This window comes from Lactuca saligna, chromosome 9 (genome assembly GCF_052625555.1).
Source record: "Lactuca saligna cultivar CGN05327 chromosome 9, ASM5262555v1, whole genome shotgun sequence".
Taxonomy (NCBI): Eukaryota; Viridiplantae; Streptophyta; class Magnoliopsida; order Asterales; family Asteraceae; genus Lactuca; species Lactuca saligna.
This window is the reverse complement of record NC_136425.1, coordinates 23,146,024-23,168,859: the sequence shown is the minus strand read 5'-3', so window position 1 is coordinate 23,168,859 and position 22,836 is coordinate 23,146,024. Positions and strand designations below refer to the sequence as shown.

At 38.4% G+C, this 22,836-nt stretch overlaps 2 protein-coding genes across 2 annotated transcripts; one reads left to right on the top strand and one right to left on the bottom strand.

Moving 5' to 3' along the window:
- The first annotated feature begins 7,971 nt into the window (after window positions 1–7,971).
- LOC145014841 (transmembrane protein, putative (DUF288)) lies at window positions 7,972–11,293 on the top strand. Its single transcript, XM_078973275.1, has 3 exons — window positions 7,972–9,862; window positions 10,310–10,436; window positions 10,523–11,293. The coding sequence occupies exons 1-3, from the start codon at window positions 8,145–8,147 to the stop codon at window positions 10,994–10,996; spliced, it is 2,319 nt and encodes a 772-aa protein (XP_078829401.1). The 5' UTR covers window positions 7,972–8,144; the 3' UTR covers window positions 10,997–11,293.
- Window positions 11,294–15,159: 3,866 nt separating this feature from the next.
- LOC145015646 (magnesium-chelatase subunit ChlH, chloroplastic) lies at window positions 15,160–19,965 on the bottom strand. Its single transcript, XM_078974117.1, has 3 exons — window positions 18,232–19,965; window positions 16,274–18,076; window positions 15,160–16,182 (listed from the first exon to the last, which is right to left on the bottom strand). Exons 1-3 carry the CDS (start codon window positions 19,735–19,737, stop codon window positions 15,328–15,330), a joined length of 4,164 nt encoding a protein of 1,387 aa, XP_078830243.1. The 5' UTR covers window positions 19,738–19,965; the 3' UTR covers window positions 15,160–15,327.
- Between the last annotated feature and the right edge of the window lie 2,871 nt (window positions 19,966–22,836).

Below are 22,836 nucleotides of genomic sequence, written 5' to 3'. Positions count from 1 at the left end.
GGTTATCATTCAACAGATATTTCTTATTCTGTGTTGTTTATGTTGGATTAAATCTCGTTAGTACTTGGTAGTGGCCTATAGACTAATTATGTAATAAATTACATACATAGGGCATAATTATGTTGTATACCATAACTTTGTCATAATAACAAAAATAGGTCTTTTTACTTACTAAATTGGTAGTATGATAGATACAAACTCAAGGGACAACCAAACTTGTGTGGTGTCTATTCTTAACCATAAGATGTAAATGATCATAAATATATATATGTACTTATTGTTTCATTTGGAGGATACGGGATCTCATTCTACAAGCACTCACATCGGTGTGGCCATGTAATAAAAGCCAAGTCATCAATTTCTTGCATCTGCTGTGAGCCTTGCAAAATGTTGGTGGTGGGCCATCTAACATAATATATATATATATATATATATATATATATATATATATATATATATATATATATATATATATATATATATATATATATATATATAAGGCTTCATAACTTTCTTTGACATCTACTATATGTACACTTTGTAACACCCTGTTCCGAATTGACTCCTAGTCTGAGGTTGTGGCCCGAAGGTCGGTCATTATAAGGATTATGGTTTTTGAGAAGGTAAGATCTAGGCCCATTTGGGTGCGGGTAATGTATTAGAAGTGATTCGGGTGTTTGGTTCGTGTTTTGAAGCCTAGGGGTATTTCAATAAAATGACAGTTCGGGCTCTTGTGGAAAATAGATTCTTGTTTGGAAGGTCTTAAGAAAGGTATGAGTTACTAGAAGTGTAGGGCTTCTCGTTACCTTTGCGTGGATATAAGGATCGCTGGAATCGGGCTTAGAACGAAGAAGTTATGGCCTTCAGAAGTTTCGTGGTTTTCAGGCTTAGCCGAGTACACGGGGAGTACACAATGAGTACGCGGGGTGTATTAGTGAAGAAGGCAGTACGCGGGGCGTACCTTGGAGTATGTTGGGCGTACTGACCAGGATGGTCGCGAATGTTCTTCGGAGTATGATAGGCGTACAATAATTACGTCGGGCGTACGCCAGTCAGATCAGAACCTTATTTTAGGGTCATAGACCCTATTTAAGCTCCTTATCTCATAACCTAACCCTAATATCTTCAGCCCCTACCCTCTAAAACCCTAGAAATCTTCATATATCATTCATGGTGACATTTTGAGCTTATGGAGTTCATTTTTGGGATGTTTGACCCGTTTTCAAGAAAATGGAGCTTGTTGCAAAGATAGGAAACAACGAGGAGCTTATAGATCTGACTTTTGGGACTCATTCTCAGCTTGATGAAGGTATAAAGATTTGAACTTGATCATTCATCTCTTAGATTTACCATTTGTGAGTTTTTGTTCATTTTGGTCCCAAGTATGAGATCTAGTGGTCTTGATTTCATTCCAGGAGCTTTGATGTAACATCTGGTTCCTTGTACGTATTTTAAATAAGAATTTTTGCACTTTTACTCTGGGACTAGACGTGTCAGAAGCCCCAACTCATCGAGTGGAGGCTTAATTTGGATGCGGGTGGAAGAATCTACTCAATGAGTCGGAAGCCCCGACTTGATGAGTAGACATGTCTGGATGAAACCCTAAATTTCAGGGTTTGCACCCTATTTAAGAAAGGTATGAGTTACTAGGAGTGTAGGGCTTCTCGTTACCTTTCCGTGGATATAAGGATCGTTGGAATCGGGCCAAGCAAGCAGAGTGTTGACAACAGTTTGCAATGTGATTGGCCGTAGAGAAACTTCGAGGATGAAGTTTAGTTTAAGTGGGGGAGAGTTGTAACACCCCAAAATCATAAAGTCCAAAAAAAGGGAAGAAAACCCTAAGTCAAAGGGTCAACTCGTCGAGTCCATGGAGGAACTCGACGAGTCCGAGTGGGATCCGGATCGAGGAGTAAGTGACCGACTTGGCGAGTCGGAGAATGGACTCGGCGAGTCCGGTCTGAAGAGAGAAACCCTAATCCCAGGGGTTGTACTCTATTTAAGGGATGATATGTCCCTTCCTCAGCCTCTATATCATCCTAGAGAACCTGTAAATCCTAGATTTCATGGGAGCTTCCATCATTTGGGAGAAAATAGCTTTGGAGGAGGGAATCTTTGAAAGGAACAAGAAGATCAAGAGGGTTGCTTCAAAGGAGAGGTGTAGATCCGAGAACTATTTCAATTTGTGCTCATCTTGGAGGTAAAAGTTGTTATCTTTCCTCCTTTGCATCTAGATCTATCTTGGTTATGAGTTTTGGGGCTTTTATGCCACGTCCTTGAATCATTTCGAGTTGGAGCCCAAATCTGAAGTTGCTACTTCAGATCTAAGTGTATTTTGGCCTAGAAAGTCATAAAGCATCAGTATTTGGGTTGGTTGTTAAGCCTCTTTGTCTTAAACCCTAGTTTGTAGTGTTTTGAGCCTTGATCTCCTTAGTTATATGTAAAGTTTGCAACTTTACATGGGGAATGGACTTTGGAAGTATGGATCTATGATTTGGAGCCCCTACATGGCTCGAAAAGCCATTCGGCGAGTCACATGGGTGGACTCGGCGAGTTGGATGAAGTTGGGCAGGAACTCGGTGAGTTGGAAGAACAACTCGGCGAGTCTGTTGAAGATTGCCTTGGACTCGGCGAGTCAAGTCGCAAAACCCCAAACCCTTCGAGTTAAGACTCGGATCAGTGAGTTGAGTAGGGACCCAGTGTGAAACACCCCAAAATAAGACCCAAAAATTTTTGTTTAACAATTACTAAAAATACTAAGATAATATCATAAAATAAAACTCATACGTCAATATCTCAAAACAATAGCAAAGTGTTATGTAGACTGTGTCAAACTGTATCAAATCACATTTATGAAAAACTAAAACATCTCCCAGGACAACTGAAATTGTGGTGTATGCGATGCCATCAACCCGAGCTCTTCCCTTTGCTTGCGGAAGTACCTGAAACCAAAACTGAAACTGTAAGCACGAAGCTTAGTGAGCTCCCCCAAACTACCACATACCATACAATACATATAAACATATACTGGGCCTTGCCCACTGCATCGGACCAAAGTCCGGAAACTGCAGCGGACCGAAGTCTGGAACTAACCAGGGCCTTGCCCTCTGCATCGAACCGAAGTCCGGAACTACTGAGGCCTTGCCTCCTGCATCGGACCGAAATCCGGAACTAACTGCATCAGACCGAAGTCCGGAACTAACTGCATCGGACAGAAGTCCGGAACTACTGAACATAGCATAGCATAAACATATCAATTAGCATGAACACATAAACTGCATACTGCATCGGGCTGTAACCCGGAACACATAACACATAAATCCTGTCTGAGCCACGAAGGCATCAAACATAATAAAATCTGCATCGGACCAAAGTCCGAAAACTACTACTAGCTATATGGGCCGACATTGTGGCCTTAGACCTGTTGCTACTGAAAGGAAACTCACCTCGTGATCTGGCTGCTGAGTGTATGGCTCTGGAAGTTATCTGCTGCTACTTCGGTATCTCCCCGGCTACAATTCCACAAATACACTCAATCAAAAAACTAATAACTGCATTGGGGTAAAATAACTATTTTACCCCTGGCTAAAGTCAACTCTCCTGGTCAAGGTCAACTCTTCTGGTCAAAAACAACTCTTCTGGTCAAAGTCAACTTACAGTTGACCTGACTCGCCGAGTTGGGCCGATACGGCGGACCAGTCACACAGTAGAACCGATATGCATGGCTATTCTATGTTCTGTTATGTTATGTATGCTATTTATGTTATGGTCCGGAAGGCAATATGTTATGGGACGGAAGGCAATATGTTTTGGACCGGAAGGTCGTAGCTTGGAAGGGTGTATATGTGGTTGGTATTTTGGGGGTATCTCACTAAGCTTTCGGGCTTACATTTGTGGTTTAAATGTTTTTCAGGTTCTTCCGGAGACCGTAGCAAGGCGAAGGCGTGATTGTACCGCTCCTCGTGTTTATGTTTATAGCATGATTCTGGGAATACTCTGATAATAAATGTATTGAAAACCTTTTTGTAATAACGTTATTAAAATGAATTGTTTTTGAAAAGTTTAAATTGTGTTGAAATTTTTTGTTGTTACACAGACTATTTCAACAACTTCATCAGACTAATATTCTCGATATCCTTTCCTTTACCTTTGTATTTGACCGAGGCTCCTGGAGTTGAAAGGTTTTGCAATTGTTGAGTAGCAGGAGTTACTATTACTTCAGTTATTTCATGATGACCAATTGCATACCGACCTTTCCATGCCACGAGAAAATTTATCTATTTCCAATGCGTGTAATCAATGCTTCCAATCATACCCGAAAAAACTTGTCTTTCTTGTATTAGTGGTAAAGAATTCCTCCACAATGAGTAGAGAGAAATTTGGCAATGATGAATTTTTGTGAGGGAAGATATGTGTACTAAACTCAACATGGCGAGAGTGATGGAGTCGGCGAGTTTCAGGATGAAAGCACCTATAAGCCGACTTCGCAGTTGAGTAACCTAAGAAAATGTAAGGGGGAGATCTAGGATAAAGTTTTTAGGTGGAATAGGGACAGAGCCATGGGTAGCAAAGGCATCCGAAGGGTTTAAGTTTCTTGTTGTTCGGGTGACGGCCATACATAAGATCAAATGGGCTTTGGGAGTTTAGAATTGGTGCGGTTGATGAGGTGAACAGCTGTTTGGAATGCATGATAGCAAAAACGTAGGGGAAGACCTGCAAAGTGTAAGAGAGTGAGTCCGGTTTCAACAATGTGGCGATGGTGGCGTTTAATTATGTCATTTTGTGCGGGTGTGTGCGATGGAGTGGTATAATGAGAGATGCCCATGGATTTAAATATAGGAATGGGAGTGTGATACTCCCAGTCATTATCAGTAAACATAAAGATAATGGATGTATTAAAATATATTTCAACCAAGGTTTTGAATTATGGAAATAGTTTGTCAACACCGGATTTATATTTGATTGGATAAAGCCATATGTATTTGAGTAGTAATCAACAAACACCACATAATAGGCAAAACCATCAATGAATTGTTGCACAGGACCCCATACATCCGAATAAATGAACAGTAAAGGTTTTGTTGCAACAAAAGAGTTTTTACCAAAAGGAAATTTGTGACTTTTATTAATGGAGTATGAAGCACAATGAAAATTAAATTGCAAAGAGGATTTGAAACTAAGATCTAAGTCTTTAACAAGATGTTTTAAAATGTGAGTAGATTGATGAACGAGTGTGTGATGATAATCAAGAAGAGATGCTTTAAAGGTTGTTGCATTGCTGCTTCAAGGATGGGTTGGTATAGTATACATCATTCATGTTCTCCCCGCGAATTAAAGGCGCCCCGTGCACATATCCTTCATGAGAAAATGCAAAAGAAAGAATTCAATAGAAACTTGGTTAGTACGACATAATTTAGCAACATATATAAGATTTTTACAAAGACGAGGAACACAAAAAACCTTAGATAAGGATAGGAAACGAGATGAAGTGGGAAGATTAGCAAGACCAATATGAGAGATAGAGAGAGTGGTACCATCGCCTAGAAGAATTTCATTCGATCCACCATATTCGGATACTTTGTGAAGAGCGGATCAATAAGAGGTAAGGTGACGAGAGGCTCCACTGTCAAATGTCCATAGAGCAAGAGTGGATGTGGAAGTTTGATTAGAGGAATGACATTGACAACTGGGTTGTGGTGGGTGACATGGTTGGTGATGTGGTAGTATTTTAGGAAGCGAGTGAGTTTTCAGCAGTCTCGGGTCTCGTGACCAGATATAGTGTAAAAGTGACAGAATGATGAGGAACGATTGTTGCTGTTATAGTTGTGGTTGGATCGATTGTTTTGCGACTGATTTTCAGTAGTGGATCGGTTAGGACGGAAGGAAGATTCATTTGACGAACGATTGTTGAACCGTCCAAATTAGCACTAGGAGAAGTTGGCAATGACAATGATGAGAGCAACAACAACCTCAGTTTCCTTGAGGTATCTTTCAAAGTCGACAAGTTTGTCGAATAATTATGCAAATGAAATAGAGGTTTCGTGAACCTTTAGAGTAGTAGTAGTTGGTCCATACTCTTCTTCGAGTTGGCTAAGTATGTGGACCAAGAGGTCTTCTGCATGAATAGGGCTTTATACGAGCGCAAGCTTATCGTAGATAAGTCTCATATCATTGAGAAATTTAGTGACTGAGCGATTTCCTTTAGGATTCTTAACAAGTCTATATTTGAGTGAGATGATTCGGGAACGAGATTGACCGACATAACTCTTGCTTAATCGATCCCAAGCTTCCTTGGCAATGGTGGCGGAATTGATGATTGGTTGAATGGCATCGGAGCAGCTTCCAAGATTTGTGTTGAAGATGATATGATCTTGGCGATACCATATTGTGTATACTGGATTTGTTGTGATGGTGTCTTTATCAGTTATCGTTTTGGTTGGTGTGAGATCGCTAGTGATGAAGTTTTCTAGATCAAGGCCAATTAGGGTTGATTGATCTTGTTTATGCCATACTGGAAAATAGTTGTGGTGAGTTTGATCGAAAAGTGATCGGCGATTGTGATTTGAATGATAGTGTTAGAGGAGGAAGCCATAAGAGGCGGCTGATTAGGGTTGTGAAGGAGAGGATCGAATCAAAGAGACTCGTTAGAGTGGGGGGCTCAAATACCATATAAATGTAACAGTTCTTATTGTGTATCAGAGTTACAAGTCGGCATATAAATACTTGAGATATACCCAGGAATATACACTAATCGAGAAGGCATACATGGAAATATGGAATGCATTGAATAGATGAATCAATGAATCCAATAATCAAGGAGAGTAAGATAAGGCAAGGATATCAAGGTATATCCTTAAATATCTATAGTTGTTGCATACCATTCAACGAATGTTTCTGCAAATAATTGTCACAAAATGTTTCAACAATACCTATTGCCAATCTATACAAACTTTCTTTTGTAGTTCTATTAGACATTCTCATATAATCGTCAATAGAATCAGACAACTCCCCCATAGCCATCAACTTAATTGCCGCAACATATTTATGCAACCATGTGAATCAACGTCTACCTCTAGTATCATATCTCATTTGAAAAAAAATTATACCTAAACATAATTATACCTAAACATATATTTAACAGGTAAGAAATGTATTTATGTTATCTAAAACCTACATTTAGAAAATACAAAAAATGAAAAAAAATGATATATGCTTTCCAAGGCGTTGGCTATCCGTACAAACACATTTTTCGCAAACGAAACCTTCTTTTGAAATTGTTTGGCTGGTAGATACAAGCATCCGCAAAATAATCACGAACTAGACGTTGGTGTCCTTCTTCGCGATTTATGTTTAACATCGCACATCTTGTTACTAGATGATTTGGATCTGGTTGTAGTAGCACGTTCATGCAATACTCGTACATCATAGTGACGAAGATATCATCATCATCGTTAGACAGGTCGAACATATCCATTTTTTTGTAGAAGTATTAAAATTTTATAAAATATAGAGAAAAAAAGAATGGTGTGAATGAGTTTTAGTTAGAAAGTAATGAGACTTACCTTAATGCCGGCCGGGGGCGGTGTCGAGGGGCATTACAACACCGTTAAGGTGTCTCTACATCGGTTAAAACGCATTTAACGGGTCCGTACCGATCAGTATAATAAAGTTAATTTAGGGTTTTCTAGTTTTAATAAAGGTTTTTTTGTTTTTTTTTTAAATAAAGTTAACCACCCAACTTTTTGGCTGTTACCTTTTATTTCGATGGAAATACTATTTAAATTTATTTCTATATATAACCAAAATCCATTTGAAACCAAAACCTTATGAAATCATTTGGGACCAAAAATGATTCAAATTTAAAAAGATTTTTTTTTATGATATTTAGAGTTTCCACGTGTTATTGCTAGTAATTTTGACCCCACTGTCACCAAATCCACCAAAATAGCAGCCGTTAACTTGAAGTTACATTGAAGAATTTTAGTAAAGAAATCAAACATCAGCTGTCGGTTGCAACTAGCCTTGCTCACCTGCTCCTTCCTCCCTCCCTCTTTTGCTCATATACACACACTGCTGTGTGATTTCCAAATCATAAATGAGACACTTCTGAATTCAACTCTCATCTTTCAATTTGACTTTGCGAGTGTATGGGCGTGGGATTTGATCCAATGTTGGTCCAGAAAGAGCGCGACTCCAAACCCCAGAACCCCAAATCATCTTCACTACCAACAACCATTCGCCCAAATCGATTCTCTCCATCCAAATCCCTTGATTTCTCCACATGGTTCTCCGAAAATCTTTACAAAATCGTCACAATTGGCCTCCTAATCTCAACCGTCGCTGCTCTCTTCTTCCTCCGTAACGTCGGGGACTCCGCCGCTCTCCTCTGCTTCCAGTCACAAACTCAACAACTCGAAACCATCCATTTCCCTCAAATCAATTACAACTCAATTTCACCCATCCCCGATAAGACTACCCCTTACTCAAATTTCAGATCAGAGCAATGGATTGTTGTTTCGGTATCGGATTATCCCACGGATTCGTTTAAAAAGCTGTTGAAGATCAAAGGGTGGCAAGTTCTGGCTGTGGGAAACTCCAAGACTCCAAGTGATTGGAATCTTAAAGGTGCTATTTATTTGTCACTTGAAGATCAAGCTAAATTAGGGTTTAGAATTGTTGATTTTTTGCCTTATGATTCATATGTTAGAAAAAATGTTGGCTATTTGTTCGCGATCCAACATGGTGCAAAAAAGATATTCGATGCTGATGATAGAGGGGAAGTGATTGATGACGACATTGGTAAGCATTTTGATGTTGAATTAGTGGGTGAGAGTGCCAGACAAGAGGTTATATTACAATACACTCATGAAAACCCGAATAGAACTGTTGTCAATCCTTACATTCATTTTGGTCAAAGATCTGTTTGGCCGAGGGGATTGCCATTAGAGAATGTAGGTGAAATTGAGCGTGAAGAGTATTACACTGAAGTCTTTGGTGGGAAGCAGTTTATCCAACAAGGTATTTCCAATGGCTTACCTGATGTTGATTCAGTTTTCTACTTTACTAGGAAACCCAATCTTGAGCCTTTTGATATTCGATTCGATGAGCATGCCCCAAAGGTGGCATTCCCTCAAGGAACAATGGTACCCATGAATTCTTTCAACACATTACACCATTATTCAGCTTTTTGGGGGTTAATGCTCCCTGTTTCCATAAGTTCAATGGCTTCTGATGTGTTAAGAGGTTACTGGGCACAGAGACTTTTATGGGAAATTGGTGGGTATGTTGTTGTCTACCCTCCAACTGTACATAGATACGATAGAATTGAAGCATACCCATTTGCAGAAGAGAAAGATCTTCATGTAAACGTGGGTCGTTTGATTAAGTTCTTGGTATCTTGGAAATCAGATAAACACAGATTGTTTGAAAAGATAATGGAATTGAGTTACGCCATGGCTGAAGAAGGATTTTGGACTGAAAAAGATCTAAAGTTCACAGCTGCTTGGATTCAAGATTTGATTGGTGTAGGGTATTTGCAACCTCGATTAATGACACTTGAACTGCATAGGCCAAGAGCATCCATTGGTCATGGAGATCGAAAGGATTTTGTACCTCAAAAGCTGCCATCTGTTCATCTTGGAGTTGAGGAAACTGGAACAGTGAATTATGAAATAGGGAATTTGATTAAATGGAGAAAGAATTTTGGAAATGTTGTTCTTATTATGTTCTGTAATGGACCTGTTGAAAGAACTGCACTTGAATGGAGATTGCTGTATGGAAGGATATTCAAGGCTGTGGTTATCTTGTCAGAAAACAAGAACCCTCAACTTGCTGTTGAACAGGGCCACTTAGATCACCAATACAAGTACGAATTCTTCTTAACTATTCATCTTTTATTTTTATTCAAAAAATAAAACATTCACCAAATTGTATTTTCATTTTTACTGGAAAATAGAAATCGTAACTTTGTGTAGAATGACAAAAATCATAAAAAAGAATTTGTTTTCAAGTATTCAATTATTGATGATATCGGTAGGTGTGATCTCAATTTCAATCATCCACTGTATTCAAAGTGGTTGCCTTGATGCATTCATAGATAATTGAACATTTGTTGGACCATCTTTTCTGTAACTTATTGATGTGACTGTTCATATTCCTTTTTTTTTTTTTAATTAAAATATCCTACAGTTAGGTTGGCCTACCACCCTTTCTTTAATTTCATAAATAACAAACATATTAAATATGATTACAAATTTATTATTAAAATAATAAATTTCCTTTTTTCTAAAATTTTCTTTTTTTTTTATCGCAGGCATCTTCCAAAATTGTTTGATAGGTTTTCAAGTGCAGAAGGATTTTTATTTCTCCAGGATAACACAGTTCTTAATTACTGGAACTTAGTCCAAGCTGATAAGACTAAGCTCTGGATAACAGATAAGGTATGATTTAAAGTGTCATGTTTTACTTTTATTTATTTGTTTAATATAGTATCTTACTTCCATTTCTCTCTATTACACCTTCTTAGGTTTCAAAATCTTGGAGCACTGTTTCATTCAATGGTAATCAAGACTGGTATGGAAAACAAGGAGAAATGGTGAAGAAAGTTGTGAGCTCAATGCCTGTTCATTTCCAAGTTAGTTACAAGAAGCATATGAGTAGCCATGATTCAAGCCTCACAATTTGCAGCTCTGAGGTGTTTTATGTTCCCCGAAGACTAGTCAATGACTTCAAAGATCTTGTAAATCTTGTGGGAAATCTTGATATTCATCAGAAGGTTGCCATTCCCATGTTCTTTTTAGCAATGGATTCCACTGAGAATTTTGACTCTGTGTTTAGCACAATGGTGTATAAGCAAGAAGTACCTTCAAATGCTTCTTTGAGTTATTATTCTCCTGAAGCAGCTGCAGTTCATCCATGGAGTGTGTCAAGTGAGCAAGAATTTATAAAGCTCATCAGAATAATGGCAGCAGGTGACCCTTTATTAATGGAGTTGGTTTAAAGAGAACTTTTAATACCCCTGTTGGAAATGGCTGCATTTTTTGTATCATTCTTTCCATAGATGAATGTGAACCTTTTGTAGATTTTCTTGATGTGGACTGTTGGAGATTTTGTGTAAAATTTATAGGGTGGAAGGAGGAGGTGGAAAAAAGAAGTAAAATCTTGATGTCCCAAGATTTTGTTTCTTGTTTCATTTCTTCCTGAATTTAGTACAGATTGTTTAAGGCAAACCTAATTTGTACATTGGTATTCAACTATTCATACAGGTTAAGTAAAAAAATCTACAACTTGTTTCCTACTGCTTGCGAACAGCATTACTCAAACACTTTGTTTCGGTTTGGTGCCCGCTCAAACTGTGTTTGGTTGATGGGTTTTGAAGGAATTTGAAAGAATTGGAATGTAAATTCCAGTAAAAATTGTATTTGGGTGACAAAATCAAAGGAATCTGAATTTTTTTAAATTCCATTAAATGACGTGCTTGAAGGAAATATGTAAATTCCAATAGAAATTGTGTTTGGGTGACAAAATCAAAGGAATTTGAATTATTTAAATTCAATTAAATAATGCATTTATATGTCAATCTGTCTTTGGTTTAGGGCAAAGATTTTAGATTTTATTAAAAGGACAAAAAAATCTAGTTCCTTTTTATTTTAGTTATAATTTATCAAATGAAACAAATTATAATCATCTTTTTGCACTCTATCCATACAACCTTATCCTCATCCACATTGCCACACCCATGTCACCCCCACATCCATATACAAACTCTGCCCCACTACCACACCTATACCCACATGTCAATGCCCAACTCCGATACATATACCCACATCTCTTCAACATCCCACCCATACAACCCTATCCTCACCCACATGGCTACACCCATGCCACCCTCACATCCACATACAAACCCTGCTCCACCACCACACTTATACCCACATGTCAATGCCCAACCCCTACACAATCCACCCTTCCTCATCCCATATATCCACACACATTGATTCTACCTCCACCTTCATACATACATAGCTACGCCTATACCTACACTCAACTCCATAAATATGCCCCGTCAAGTCTTTATAAACGTTGTGATGTGTTTCGTTATTATGTATCTCCGCTCTTCTTGCTATGTATTGTTTGTCATCGATCTTTGTTGAACACTTTTGTTTTGTTTGTACATATACATTACATCTTCAAGTTTCACCAAAAAAAGTATCAGATGTTTCAGTATTTGCCAACAGTTCTTAAGGGCTCAAAAGACTCGTTTCACATTCTTCCTAGCTCTTTCTTTTGCTTTCCTATTTTTTCCGTTTAGTATCATTTGGATATGACAATGTTTTAACAAATACAACATACTCAATATGGATCCCATTAACCAGATAATAATCGTACTTGTATGACGCTTCAACGAAGAATCTTGTGCAATTTTTTCGTAGATGTTGTTGAATAGATGTGACTTGTTAAGAACATTGACGCATCAAGCGAACTAGGAGAACCAAAGAAGGCATGCTAGATCCACTGCTCTTGTGAGGCCGCTCCTTTTAAGTATTACGTGAACCCCATGTATACATGATTACCTCACTTGTATTGACCATGATATGCGGTAAGACAATTCTCTGATGCCCATAGAGACAATTCAAGCCTGTTAGTGGTGGATTTATTGTTAGGTATTTTAGCCCATTAGTAAACCCAAACCTATAAGCATATATATATATATATATATATATATATATATATATATATATATATATATATATATATATATATATATATATATATATATATATATATATATATATAATGCTCAACTTATTTTCATTTAGTGTGTTATGTAAGATTTGCAACTATCATAGAGAACAAAAGAGAGAAAAACAAGGGTCTCTCTTGCACATACATCTTGCAGTTCTCATCCAAAGCATCGATGAGATGTCGTATGTTAATTAAAGAAGTACGATTGTTTGGAATTTATATAGGATAAAAGTTAAAAAAATAAATAGAAAAAAGAAAAAAAAAAGTTGCCTTGGGAATGAGATGAGGAGAGAGACGTCGGCAAAGCTAAGCAACGACATTGTTTGTTGAGCTGAGTCACCTAGCCGACTCATACGTCTTTCATTAATCCCATAAAGTTTACAGATCGGAAATGCTTTTGTGCATGCATTTTAGTCTTTTTGATTTGTCACTAACTTTTTCACTAAACACTAATCATTTTCCAAACTAATTTCGTGTAGCTAATTTCGTACAACGGTCAAAATATAATCCTAAGGCCAACTGCTATGGATCTCTAAAGCACCATTTTAAATGTCATTTTTACTCCGATCAACCTTCAAAAATCACATTCTTTTTGTGTTAGCTTCTTTTTAACACCAAATATAGAGACCAAATATGAAATCCTCTATAAACCATCATTTTAGATGTTGGTTGGAATGCAATTGCTAAAATGATGTGAATAATCACCATTATGGTGTGGTTGGAGAAGCTTTAAGAGCATTAGGTATGAGTCTGTTGAGGTGGTGTTAAAACACCGTATAACACCAAGGGAGAAATGATGTTCATGGTGTTATGAAGAGGTTAATAAGAGAAAAATAAAGAGAGAACAAATGTGCAGCCAATCAATGTTCCCATTTCAATATGTCATAACGTCAACAAGATATGCCATAACACCAAAGGGGAAATGGTGTTCATGGTGTTATGACCATGTTATGAGATGTTACATCAGCAAAAATACAATTTCTCGTTGCCCATACCATATGCTCTAAAAACCACAATTTTAGAGATTGGTTGAATGCTACCATTAAAAGTCTAAAATGATGTTAAATCCCTATTTTGATGTTTGTGGTTTCAAAGGAAGTTGTATTGTTAATTAATGTTAACACAAATCCAAAGTAATTAATATCATAGATCCCACTAAGAAGCTGTTTGGATTATTTTTTGAAATAACTTTTTCAAAAAGTAAAAAAAAATCCTAAAATCTGTTTGGAAAATAGAAAAGTTTTTTCAAAACAACATTTGGTTAAGAATGAAAAGTTTTTTTTTTTTTAAAAGTTACAAAATCCTATATTTTTGTAACTTTTATGACTTTTAAATTGAAAAGTTAGACTTTTACCCTTATACACACATTTAAAAAAATTTCTTTTGGAAAAAATCACCCATCAAAAAGTTTTTTTTACAAAAATGATTTTTAAATTGAGGAGAAATTAAATATCATCTTACTATTTATTCTTTTAAATATTTCTACTAAATTAAATGATAAAAATATAACTGGTATAATATTTAATGTTTATCCTCTTTAATAAATGAAGTTTTTTTTTTACCACATGTTATATTCTCCTTCATTTTAACATTTATCATTTTGTGAGAATTTTAAAAAATTTTCATTTTCTTAAATTAAAGTTCCATAAAATTGTAATGAGTATAATAACGAAATAAAATCATTCTAAAAATTTGATAATAAATTCTCATAAATATTTCAAACGATTTAATTTTTTTTTTTGTAAATTTTCAGAAAATTACATTATGTTATGTAAAGTATTACATTATAAAATATTTTATATTTATATATTAATATTAAAATTTATTTTTAATAAACCCGTATAATCCACTGTTATTACATCTAGTTTAATAATAATTGAATATTCAGTTTAATAATAATTGAATAGGAACTAGGCATTGATAACGGTTTGTTAGTAGTACATGCTCACGTTTCGAGGAAATGTTAAAAGAGAAAACTTGTTACCTGGAAATCTTTTATTAGTAAGCTTTCGTTGATATATTAGGCCTACTTGCATCGATCTTGTTCATGTAAAGATTACCGGCAAGTAAAGCTAAAGAATTTCCAAGTTCCAACTTGCTTCCCACTCATTACTCCCTATTGTGAAAAACATCAAGACCTCATTTATTGGTTTTAAGAGTTATAAAGCAGTCATTGTCAGTATCACAGCATGAGGTTATTCGCCATTAGAAGCTCTAAGAGATGGAGGAGAGGACCATTCGCTGTTTGGCTGGAATGGCCAGATTTATATATCACACCATGTGCAAATGCGGCAAGAATGCACACAAGCTGTTCGAGGAAATGTCCAAGTGAAACTTGTTCACCAGAGTTCCTTATAGCTGGGAGTCGTTCTTTGCTAACTTAAAGGTAATTTTCTTGCAAGTAAATCATGCCCTATATTTGATGAATTCATAATAAACTCCTAAAATTTACATTGAAATTTTGGTGAATCAGAATCCTGAAAGTATAGAATACAATGAGAGTAGTCCCCATGAGCGATCAAAATGTTTACAGTTTTGGGGAAAAGGAAACAAATGACAAGGTTATAAATATCACATAACTATAAATTACCGATCGACACCCTCAATCTTATCTTCAACCTCTGAGTACAACTGCTTTAACTTCTCAATATTATCCTCCGTAGTGTCCCAGTAGCCTCTCCCATTGGCCTCCAAGAAGGTCTGCACCAACTTCCTGAAGGAGTTGGGGTTTGTGTTCATGAGCCTGTTCAACATCTCCTCATCTTGAATGAAGGTGGTGTTGGCCTCTTCATACACCCAGTTATCCACCTGCCCTGAAGTTGCACTCCACCCCACCGTGTTTGTGAGCCGCTTCTCAATCTCACGGACACCCTCATAACCACTCGACAGCATCCCTTCGTACCATTTCGGGTTCAACAGCTTTGTCCTTGCGTCCAAACGGACCGTCTCCGAGAGGGTCCGCACCTGAGCGTTAGCCGTGGTGGTGTCTGCAATGTACGCGTTTGGTTTCTTCCCGTCCTTCCGTAGGCTCCCAACAAGGTTGGTGGGGTCGGAGTCAAAGTAATGACTGACATCTGTCAGAGAGATCTCAGACGAATCCAGGTTTTGGAATGTTGCTTCGGCCGTACTCAACGCCATCTCAAACACTTGTCGTTTCTCTTCCATTCCAGCACCAGGAGTGTCGCTGTCAAATGCAAACGACTTTCTGCTCAAATACATGTCTTGAAGCTGCTTCTCATCGTTCCATGATGAGTTCTCAACTGCAAGATTTACATTTGATGAGTAGGATCCGGATGCATTTGAGAAGATTCGAGTTGCAGCTTCTCTCACATCCACCCCAAGAGCCTCCGCTTGTTCCAGTGCGTGTTTCCGAACATAGTTTTGGTCCAGCGGCTCATCCAGCTCAGCCACCATCTTCACTGCCCTGTCCAGCAGGTTCATCTGTAACAACATACATAACATATATATAGTGTTAATCAAGAGACACCTGGAAAATGAAAAAAAGCATTTGACAAAGAAATCGATTTGGTACCTGGTTGATGAACAGATCCCTGAAGACTCCCGAGCAGTTGACAACGACATCGATTCTTGGCCTTCCGAGCTCTTCAAGACTCACAGGCTCAACCCGGTTGACTCGTCCCAGTGAGTCTGCAACCGGCCTACAACCGATCATCCATAGCACCTGACCGAGAGACTCCCCGTAAGTCTTGATGTTGTCCGTCCCCCACAACACCAATGCAACCGTCTCCGGATACTTTCCTCCGTTGTCCGCCTTCTGCCTCTCCAGCAGCCTGTCCACCACCACCATTGCACTCTGCATGGCTGCTGTTGTCGGGATTGCTTGTGGGTCCAACGCATGAATGTTCTTTCCCGTGGGCAGCACTTTCGGGTTCCGGATCGGGTCGCCTCCTGGACCCGGCTCCACATACTTTCCTTCCAAAGCCTGTTTCAAGCTGCCCAACTCGTTGTCAGCCACAATGAGCTTCAAACAATCGCCCAAGAACTGGAACAGAACCCTCAGCTTGTCCCTGTCGGCTCTGTAGAACTTGGTTTCAGACAAATACTGAATCCAAGGCTCATTCAGACCAAACCCAAGGAATGTACTTAATTTACCAGACACATCAACCACCTGACCCTTGCTGTTGGTGCTCCGCTGCACAAAAGCATCAACGGCCCCACGAGACACCTCTGTGATCTGCTTCAACAGCTCCACATCTTTCAAGATTCCTTTATCACTGCTTCTGTAAATATCTTCTATCTCTCTACCAACCGTCTCCGCCAGTATCGATGGAAGAGAGGAGATCCCTTCTTCCGGTCGGTCCAAGGCGGCAATGTTGACCAGAGTGGCAACAGCCTCCATGGCTGTCGGAGGCTCACCGATCACATGAAGCCCACATGGTAGCAGCCTCGACTCGATCTCCATGATCTTGGAGTACACCTTTCCAACAACAAGATCGCGTTCTTTGCTTGAAATCTCCACACCTTCTTCAGGAAGATCCACATCTTTATCAAGATTGCATTGCTTGGCTGTACTGATGATGGAGCTCACGATCTGCTGACCACGGCCCGTGTCTTTGAGAGACTGATACGATGCAATCAACTCGCTCAGCTGCTTCAGACCCTTGTAAAGACCAGCATTCTCAGCAGGTGGAGTCAGGTAGCTTATGGTGTTGGCGTAGCTTCTTCTCTTGGCAATGGTGGCTTCTGAAGGATTGTTAGCTGCATAATAGTAGACATTCGGGATGTTCCCTATAAGACTGTCGGGAAAACAAGCATCACTCATCCCGACCTGCTTCCCAGGCATGAATTCTAGGGATCCGTGGGTTCCAAAATGAAGAACAGCATCGGCTTTGAAGATCTTCTCAACATAAGTGTAATAAGCTGCAAATCCGTGATGTGGGCTTGCTGATTTTGAGAAAAGCAGCCTCATGGGATCACCCTCGTACCCAAAAGTGGGCTGGACTCCGATGAATATGTTTCCGTATGCTTTCCCATAAACCAAGAGATTCTCCCCATCAGAATTCAAGTTCCCTGGAGGCTTTCCCCAGTTCTCCTCCAAGGCAGTGGCATACGGAGTCAGCTGCTGATACTCTCTCACTCCCATTTTGTATGCAACATTCAGATTTGGACTGCTGAACTGAGCCTCTTTGTCGTGAAGAATCTCTTCAATCAACTCTTGAGAAGTCTCTGGAAGGCCTTCCACATTGTAACCATCTTTTTTCAGGTCTTGAAGCACAGAGAAAATGGACGCAAACACATTCAGGTATGCAGCGGATCCCACATTGCCTTTGTCTGGTGGGAAACTGAACACCGTGATGGCCACCCTCTTCTCAGTCTGCATTCAAGTTTTACATCAAAATTAAGTTTTTTTTTTTTTTTTTTTTTTTTTTAACTTCATTCATACTTCTCTGTTTATTATTAAAAGAAAAGCACCACAAGGCATATGTGATGAGAGAGAGAGAGAGAGAGAAAAAAAAAGTAAGTAGGAACCTTTGTTTTCCTCTTCAGTTCTGCCCATCTGACTGCTCTGGTGCAGAGCTGCTCCACCCTCTTGTGAAGGGCATGGGATTTACCGGTTCGTGGGTCTCGTCCTGAGAAAACAATCGGCTCCATTCCTCCGTCAAGTTCTGGAAGAGCAACCTGCAAAGCCACCTGAATCGGGTGAAGACCCAAAGTGCTGTTCAGCCATTCCTCAGTCGTCTGGAACACAAGAGGCAACGCCACGATGTACGGCACATCCAGCTTCATCAGCACCTCGATGGCCCTTGGATGATCTTGCTTTGCGGGCCCTCCCACCAATGCAAACCCAGTCAGCGACACCACCGAATTCACAAACGGCTTCTTTGTGATCGGGTCGATCAGATACTTCTCGATGGGACCCGAGAAGTCAAGCCCACCCGCGAAAAGAGGAATCACCTTTGCACCTTTTGCCTCCAGTTCCATGATGACAGCCACATAATGGCTGTCGTCTCCTGTCACGATATGACTCCTCTGCAAAACCAATCCAACGACAGGAGCATTCGGGTTCTTTAGCTTCTCATTTGTATCCCTTCTTGTATCATACCAATTCAAATACTCCTTCACGTCTTCATACATACATGGAGCCAATGGATGCCAGATTCCGCTGTCCAAGAACATTACCGGATCCGAATACCCAATCTTCATCCCTTTCAAAGCCGGAACGTAAGACCCCGAAATCATCTTCACAAAATTCACCAAATTATCAGGGGACCCACCAAGCCAAAACTGCAGACTCAGGATATAAAGCCTCGCATCCTGAGCTTTATCACTCGGCAGATACTTCAACACCTTTGGCAACGTCCTCACCAGCTTCAGCATCTGATCAGAAAACCCCGCCGATGACTTCTTCTTGTTCTTAAAAAGCTGGAAGAAGGGGCTTTTTGATTGCCCCAGTTGAGACATACTGAACGATCCCAATTTGTTCAGCCTCATAACCTCAGGCATCGAAGGGAACACCAGCACCGCATCCATCCTGTCCCTCTGTTTCTCCACCGCATCCTTCACTTTCAACGCCAATTCCTCCACAAAAATCAACGACCCGATGAAGATGTTTGCATCTTCAAGGTCTAAACAGAAGCTCTTGTAGTTATTTTCGTCTCTAAGCTCTTCCACCAGGTAACCCACCACCTCATACGAAGCAAACTTGTTGCTGCTGTTCAGAGTCCTGACTGCAGCTGAAAGTGACGACTGGTACTGGGCTTCCAACACCACATACACGATTTTAACAGTCGGGAGGCCTTGCTTGTTTTCAGGTACGATCCGACGGACTTCCTGTGTCGTTTGGGTGAAAAGGCCGTTCCCGACAACAGCACATTTCACACCCAAACTGTGTGGTGTTCTTGAATTGGGTAAATGCGATGAAGATTTTTTTGGTAGAAATGAGTGGAGAAAGTAGTGTTTTTGAGAGATTGAAGATAATTGATCGGATTTGGTTGTGGGTAATGTAAATGGTGTTGAAATCAAAGATGATGCCATTTATATACAGCAAATCGCTTTGTAAATTCCGCTATTTTTTTGAAAATAGATAAAAGGATAGGTAAAGTGGGGTTGGATGTATGAATTAAGCTCTATAGTTGAGCTTTTGAAGCTCAATAACAATGGCAGAAGGTTTATTGTTGTATCCGTGCCCTTCTCTCTGTTTTTCTTGAAGTTCCGATATATATTTGAGTGAAATGAAAAAATCTGAGTTGTAGGATTAATGGTGTGAGAAAATGACACGTAGAAAGAGAGGAAGACAACAAAAGGCGAAAGGAGTGTAGGCATGAGGTTGAGGTTTGCTCGGAGAGTGTGTGTACTTTGAGTGGAATGAAACGAGGGTTTATCTGAGAACGGGTTATGAAGATGAATTTTGATGGATTCTGATTGGTTGTTTGGGATTCTCAGAGAAAACCAAGTGGGTAATTGGGCGCTGGGGGTGTTGATGATGAGAGAGAAGGTTTCTTTTTTTGTATTTTCTATATATTTTATTGTGATCGGGACAATGAATGTAATGCGAAGGTGAGTTATTTCCTTATTTATCACAAAGATTACAGACAATGCAGTTAAAAATCTGGTAGTTGTGCATTCATATCACACTTTTTATTTTTTAATTTTTTTAAAACGTTTTAATAAGTATCTTGATAGACATATAACATTGAGTAAATTACAAATTTCGGCATTCTATTTAATTAAACATACAGGCCGAGTCCCTTGAAAAAATCAACTTTCCTCCCTTAAAAATTGTCCTCGAGTTTGACGTCGGTAAAAGTTGTCACAAAGTTTGACAAAATGACAAATTTGTTCATGAATTAGACTAAATTACAAAAATGGTTAATCTGGTATAGTGAAAATCGCACTTCTTGTCCAAGTCACCAACAATTTTTATGACTAATATCACATTTTAATGCAAGTTTAACGTATGTAAAATGACTAAACTGCTCCTCTATTTTTTTTCCTTTTTGTTTATATTATTTTTATTTGACAAAATTGTAAAAATGATCCTGCATTTTTTTCAGAAAAATGTCAAAAAACCATTAAAATTTGGATGAATGGTTCTTTTCAACCAATTTGTTTGCAGTAGTTTTGGTATCTATCCAAGCTAAAAAGTCTTTTTTACCTTAATATATTTATTTTTCATTTTTCATTTTTTTTCTTTTAAATTATATTAAATACAAAATGATCCACAAACTATCTTTTTCTCACACATACACACATATCAATAATCAGTAAAGAAAAAATACCCGACCCCAATTAGGTTGTATGCACTAACTTTTGACCGCTTATTTTACAAATACAATCATAGAACTCTACACATGACACATTCATCTGCTTAACCCCTTCACAATCTTCATACTCTACACAACCATATAGTTTAGTTCATCTCTCTTTGGCATTTTAGCTTAGTTCCTCTCACCGGGTTTTGGAGGTTTTTACCCATAGGCGGATCCACCTTGGATCCCAGGGTAGCCCGGGATGCCCCAAAAAGAATTCATTAGTATGAGTTTTTTTCAGAAACCTGATACTACTCTCCACTTGCTGGAGTACTGAGCATGAGTTTCATTTTCAATCGGACCTTCACCTTTCTTTTCACTCTAATCTATGTCGATCTCTCTAAGAATGTGAAATAGAAATCGCAAGTGGGTCACATTGCACCCTTGCTTAACAAAGTGCTCTCCTGATCTCGTTACTCACTAAAATCACCGGAGAAGCATGATCTCTCTGAAGTTCAATTCTCTATCTCTCTCTTTCTGTCGGGATTTGAACTCAAGGGGGGAGGGGGATTGCACTATAATAGACATAATCGTGTACAAGAGGGTAGGGATCAAAAGACTTTTGAATCTCCCTATACTAGTTTTACTATCCTTTTGCTATGTATCACCTTAATACACATCCTAATTAATACTATGCCATGTATCACTTTATTGCTTCTTCATTTTAAATTTACCCCCAATAAATCAGCAATAAATGTGGCTCAAAAAATCAAGATATAATCTCATAAAATCAACATTCCGCTTACAAAATGCTATACGTGTAGTGTCACCTAGTTGGTAAATATATGCAGGTCCAAAAATGGAAGAGAAAAGAGTTCCGGTCGATGCATAGCTGTTAAAGCGAAGAAGACAAATTGATTTCTGAATTAGGCTGTTTTGGTCCCTATGGTTCAGCATCCTGACAAATTTAATCCCTAAGCCTAACTTGCATTACAAAATAAATTTCCAGAAAATACAATTTACACCCTGAACTTATATACTCCAAAAATTATTATTATTATTATTATTATTATTATTATTATTATCCATTTATTTAGACGCCTTTCATTTAACTAATTCACTTGCCAAACTTACAAAATTTAGTCTTTAAAATTACGGTTTTTATTTATTTTTTCTTATTTAACTAATTCTCTTGCCAAACTTTCATTTGAACTTTAGGTCCAAAGAAATTTGCAGTCTTTTTTTTTTTAATTATTGTATATTACATAATTTTTTTGGGATATCCCTTTATTTTGACTCTGCGTCTGCCATAGCTTTTACTAGATTTTGGGGCCGTTTTGGATCCGAGTTTTAGCAAATCTGGTTTACTGGTATCAAATCCGATTTTACCCTTAGGATTAGGATCCAGTTATAATCCGTTGGATTAGATTCGATACAATCCTGCTTTGACCAAAATCGGTTTCAAATTGGGGATTTGGTTTTTGTGCGCATCTCTGCCTGCATGAACAAATCAGTTGGAATAACTGGTTAGTTCCTGCATGGCTGCATTTTTGTTTCATATCACGATGTGCATGTATGCTAGGGTAGTTTACCAACAATTAGGGTTTCATTGTAAATGTACTGCATCTTTTCATTGGGGATATACATAATAATTGCTCATTCCCCTCTCTCGTTTGTGTGCTCTATTTAGAGTCTAGTGTACTCGAATTGGCTGCTATGGTTTGCCAATCTAGAATGCGTTTTTATTGAGATGTTATGATTGAGAGAGAAAATTGTATTTGATTCTCATTATCTGAATGCTTAAGTTACAACTGAAAACTATACAAGAATATATAACTATCTATAATTACTTGTAACAGAAGATTTCAAAGAAAAGACTAAAATT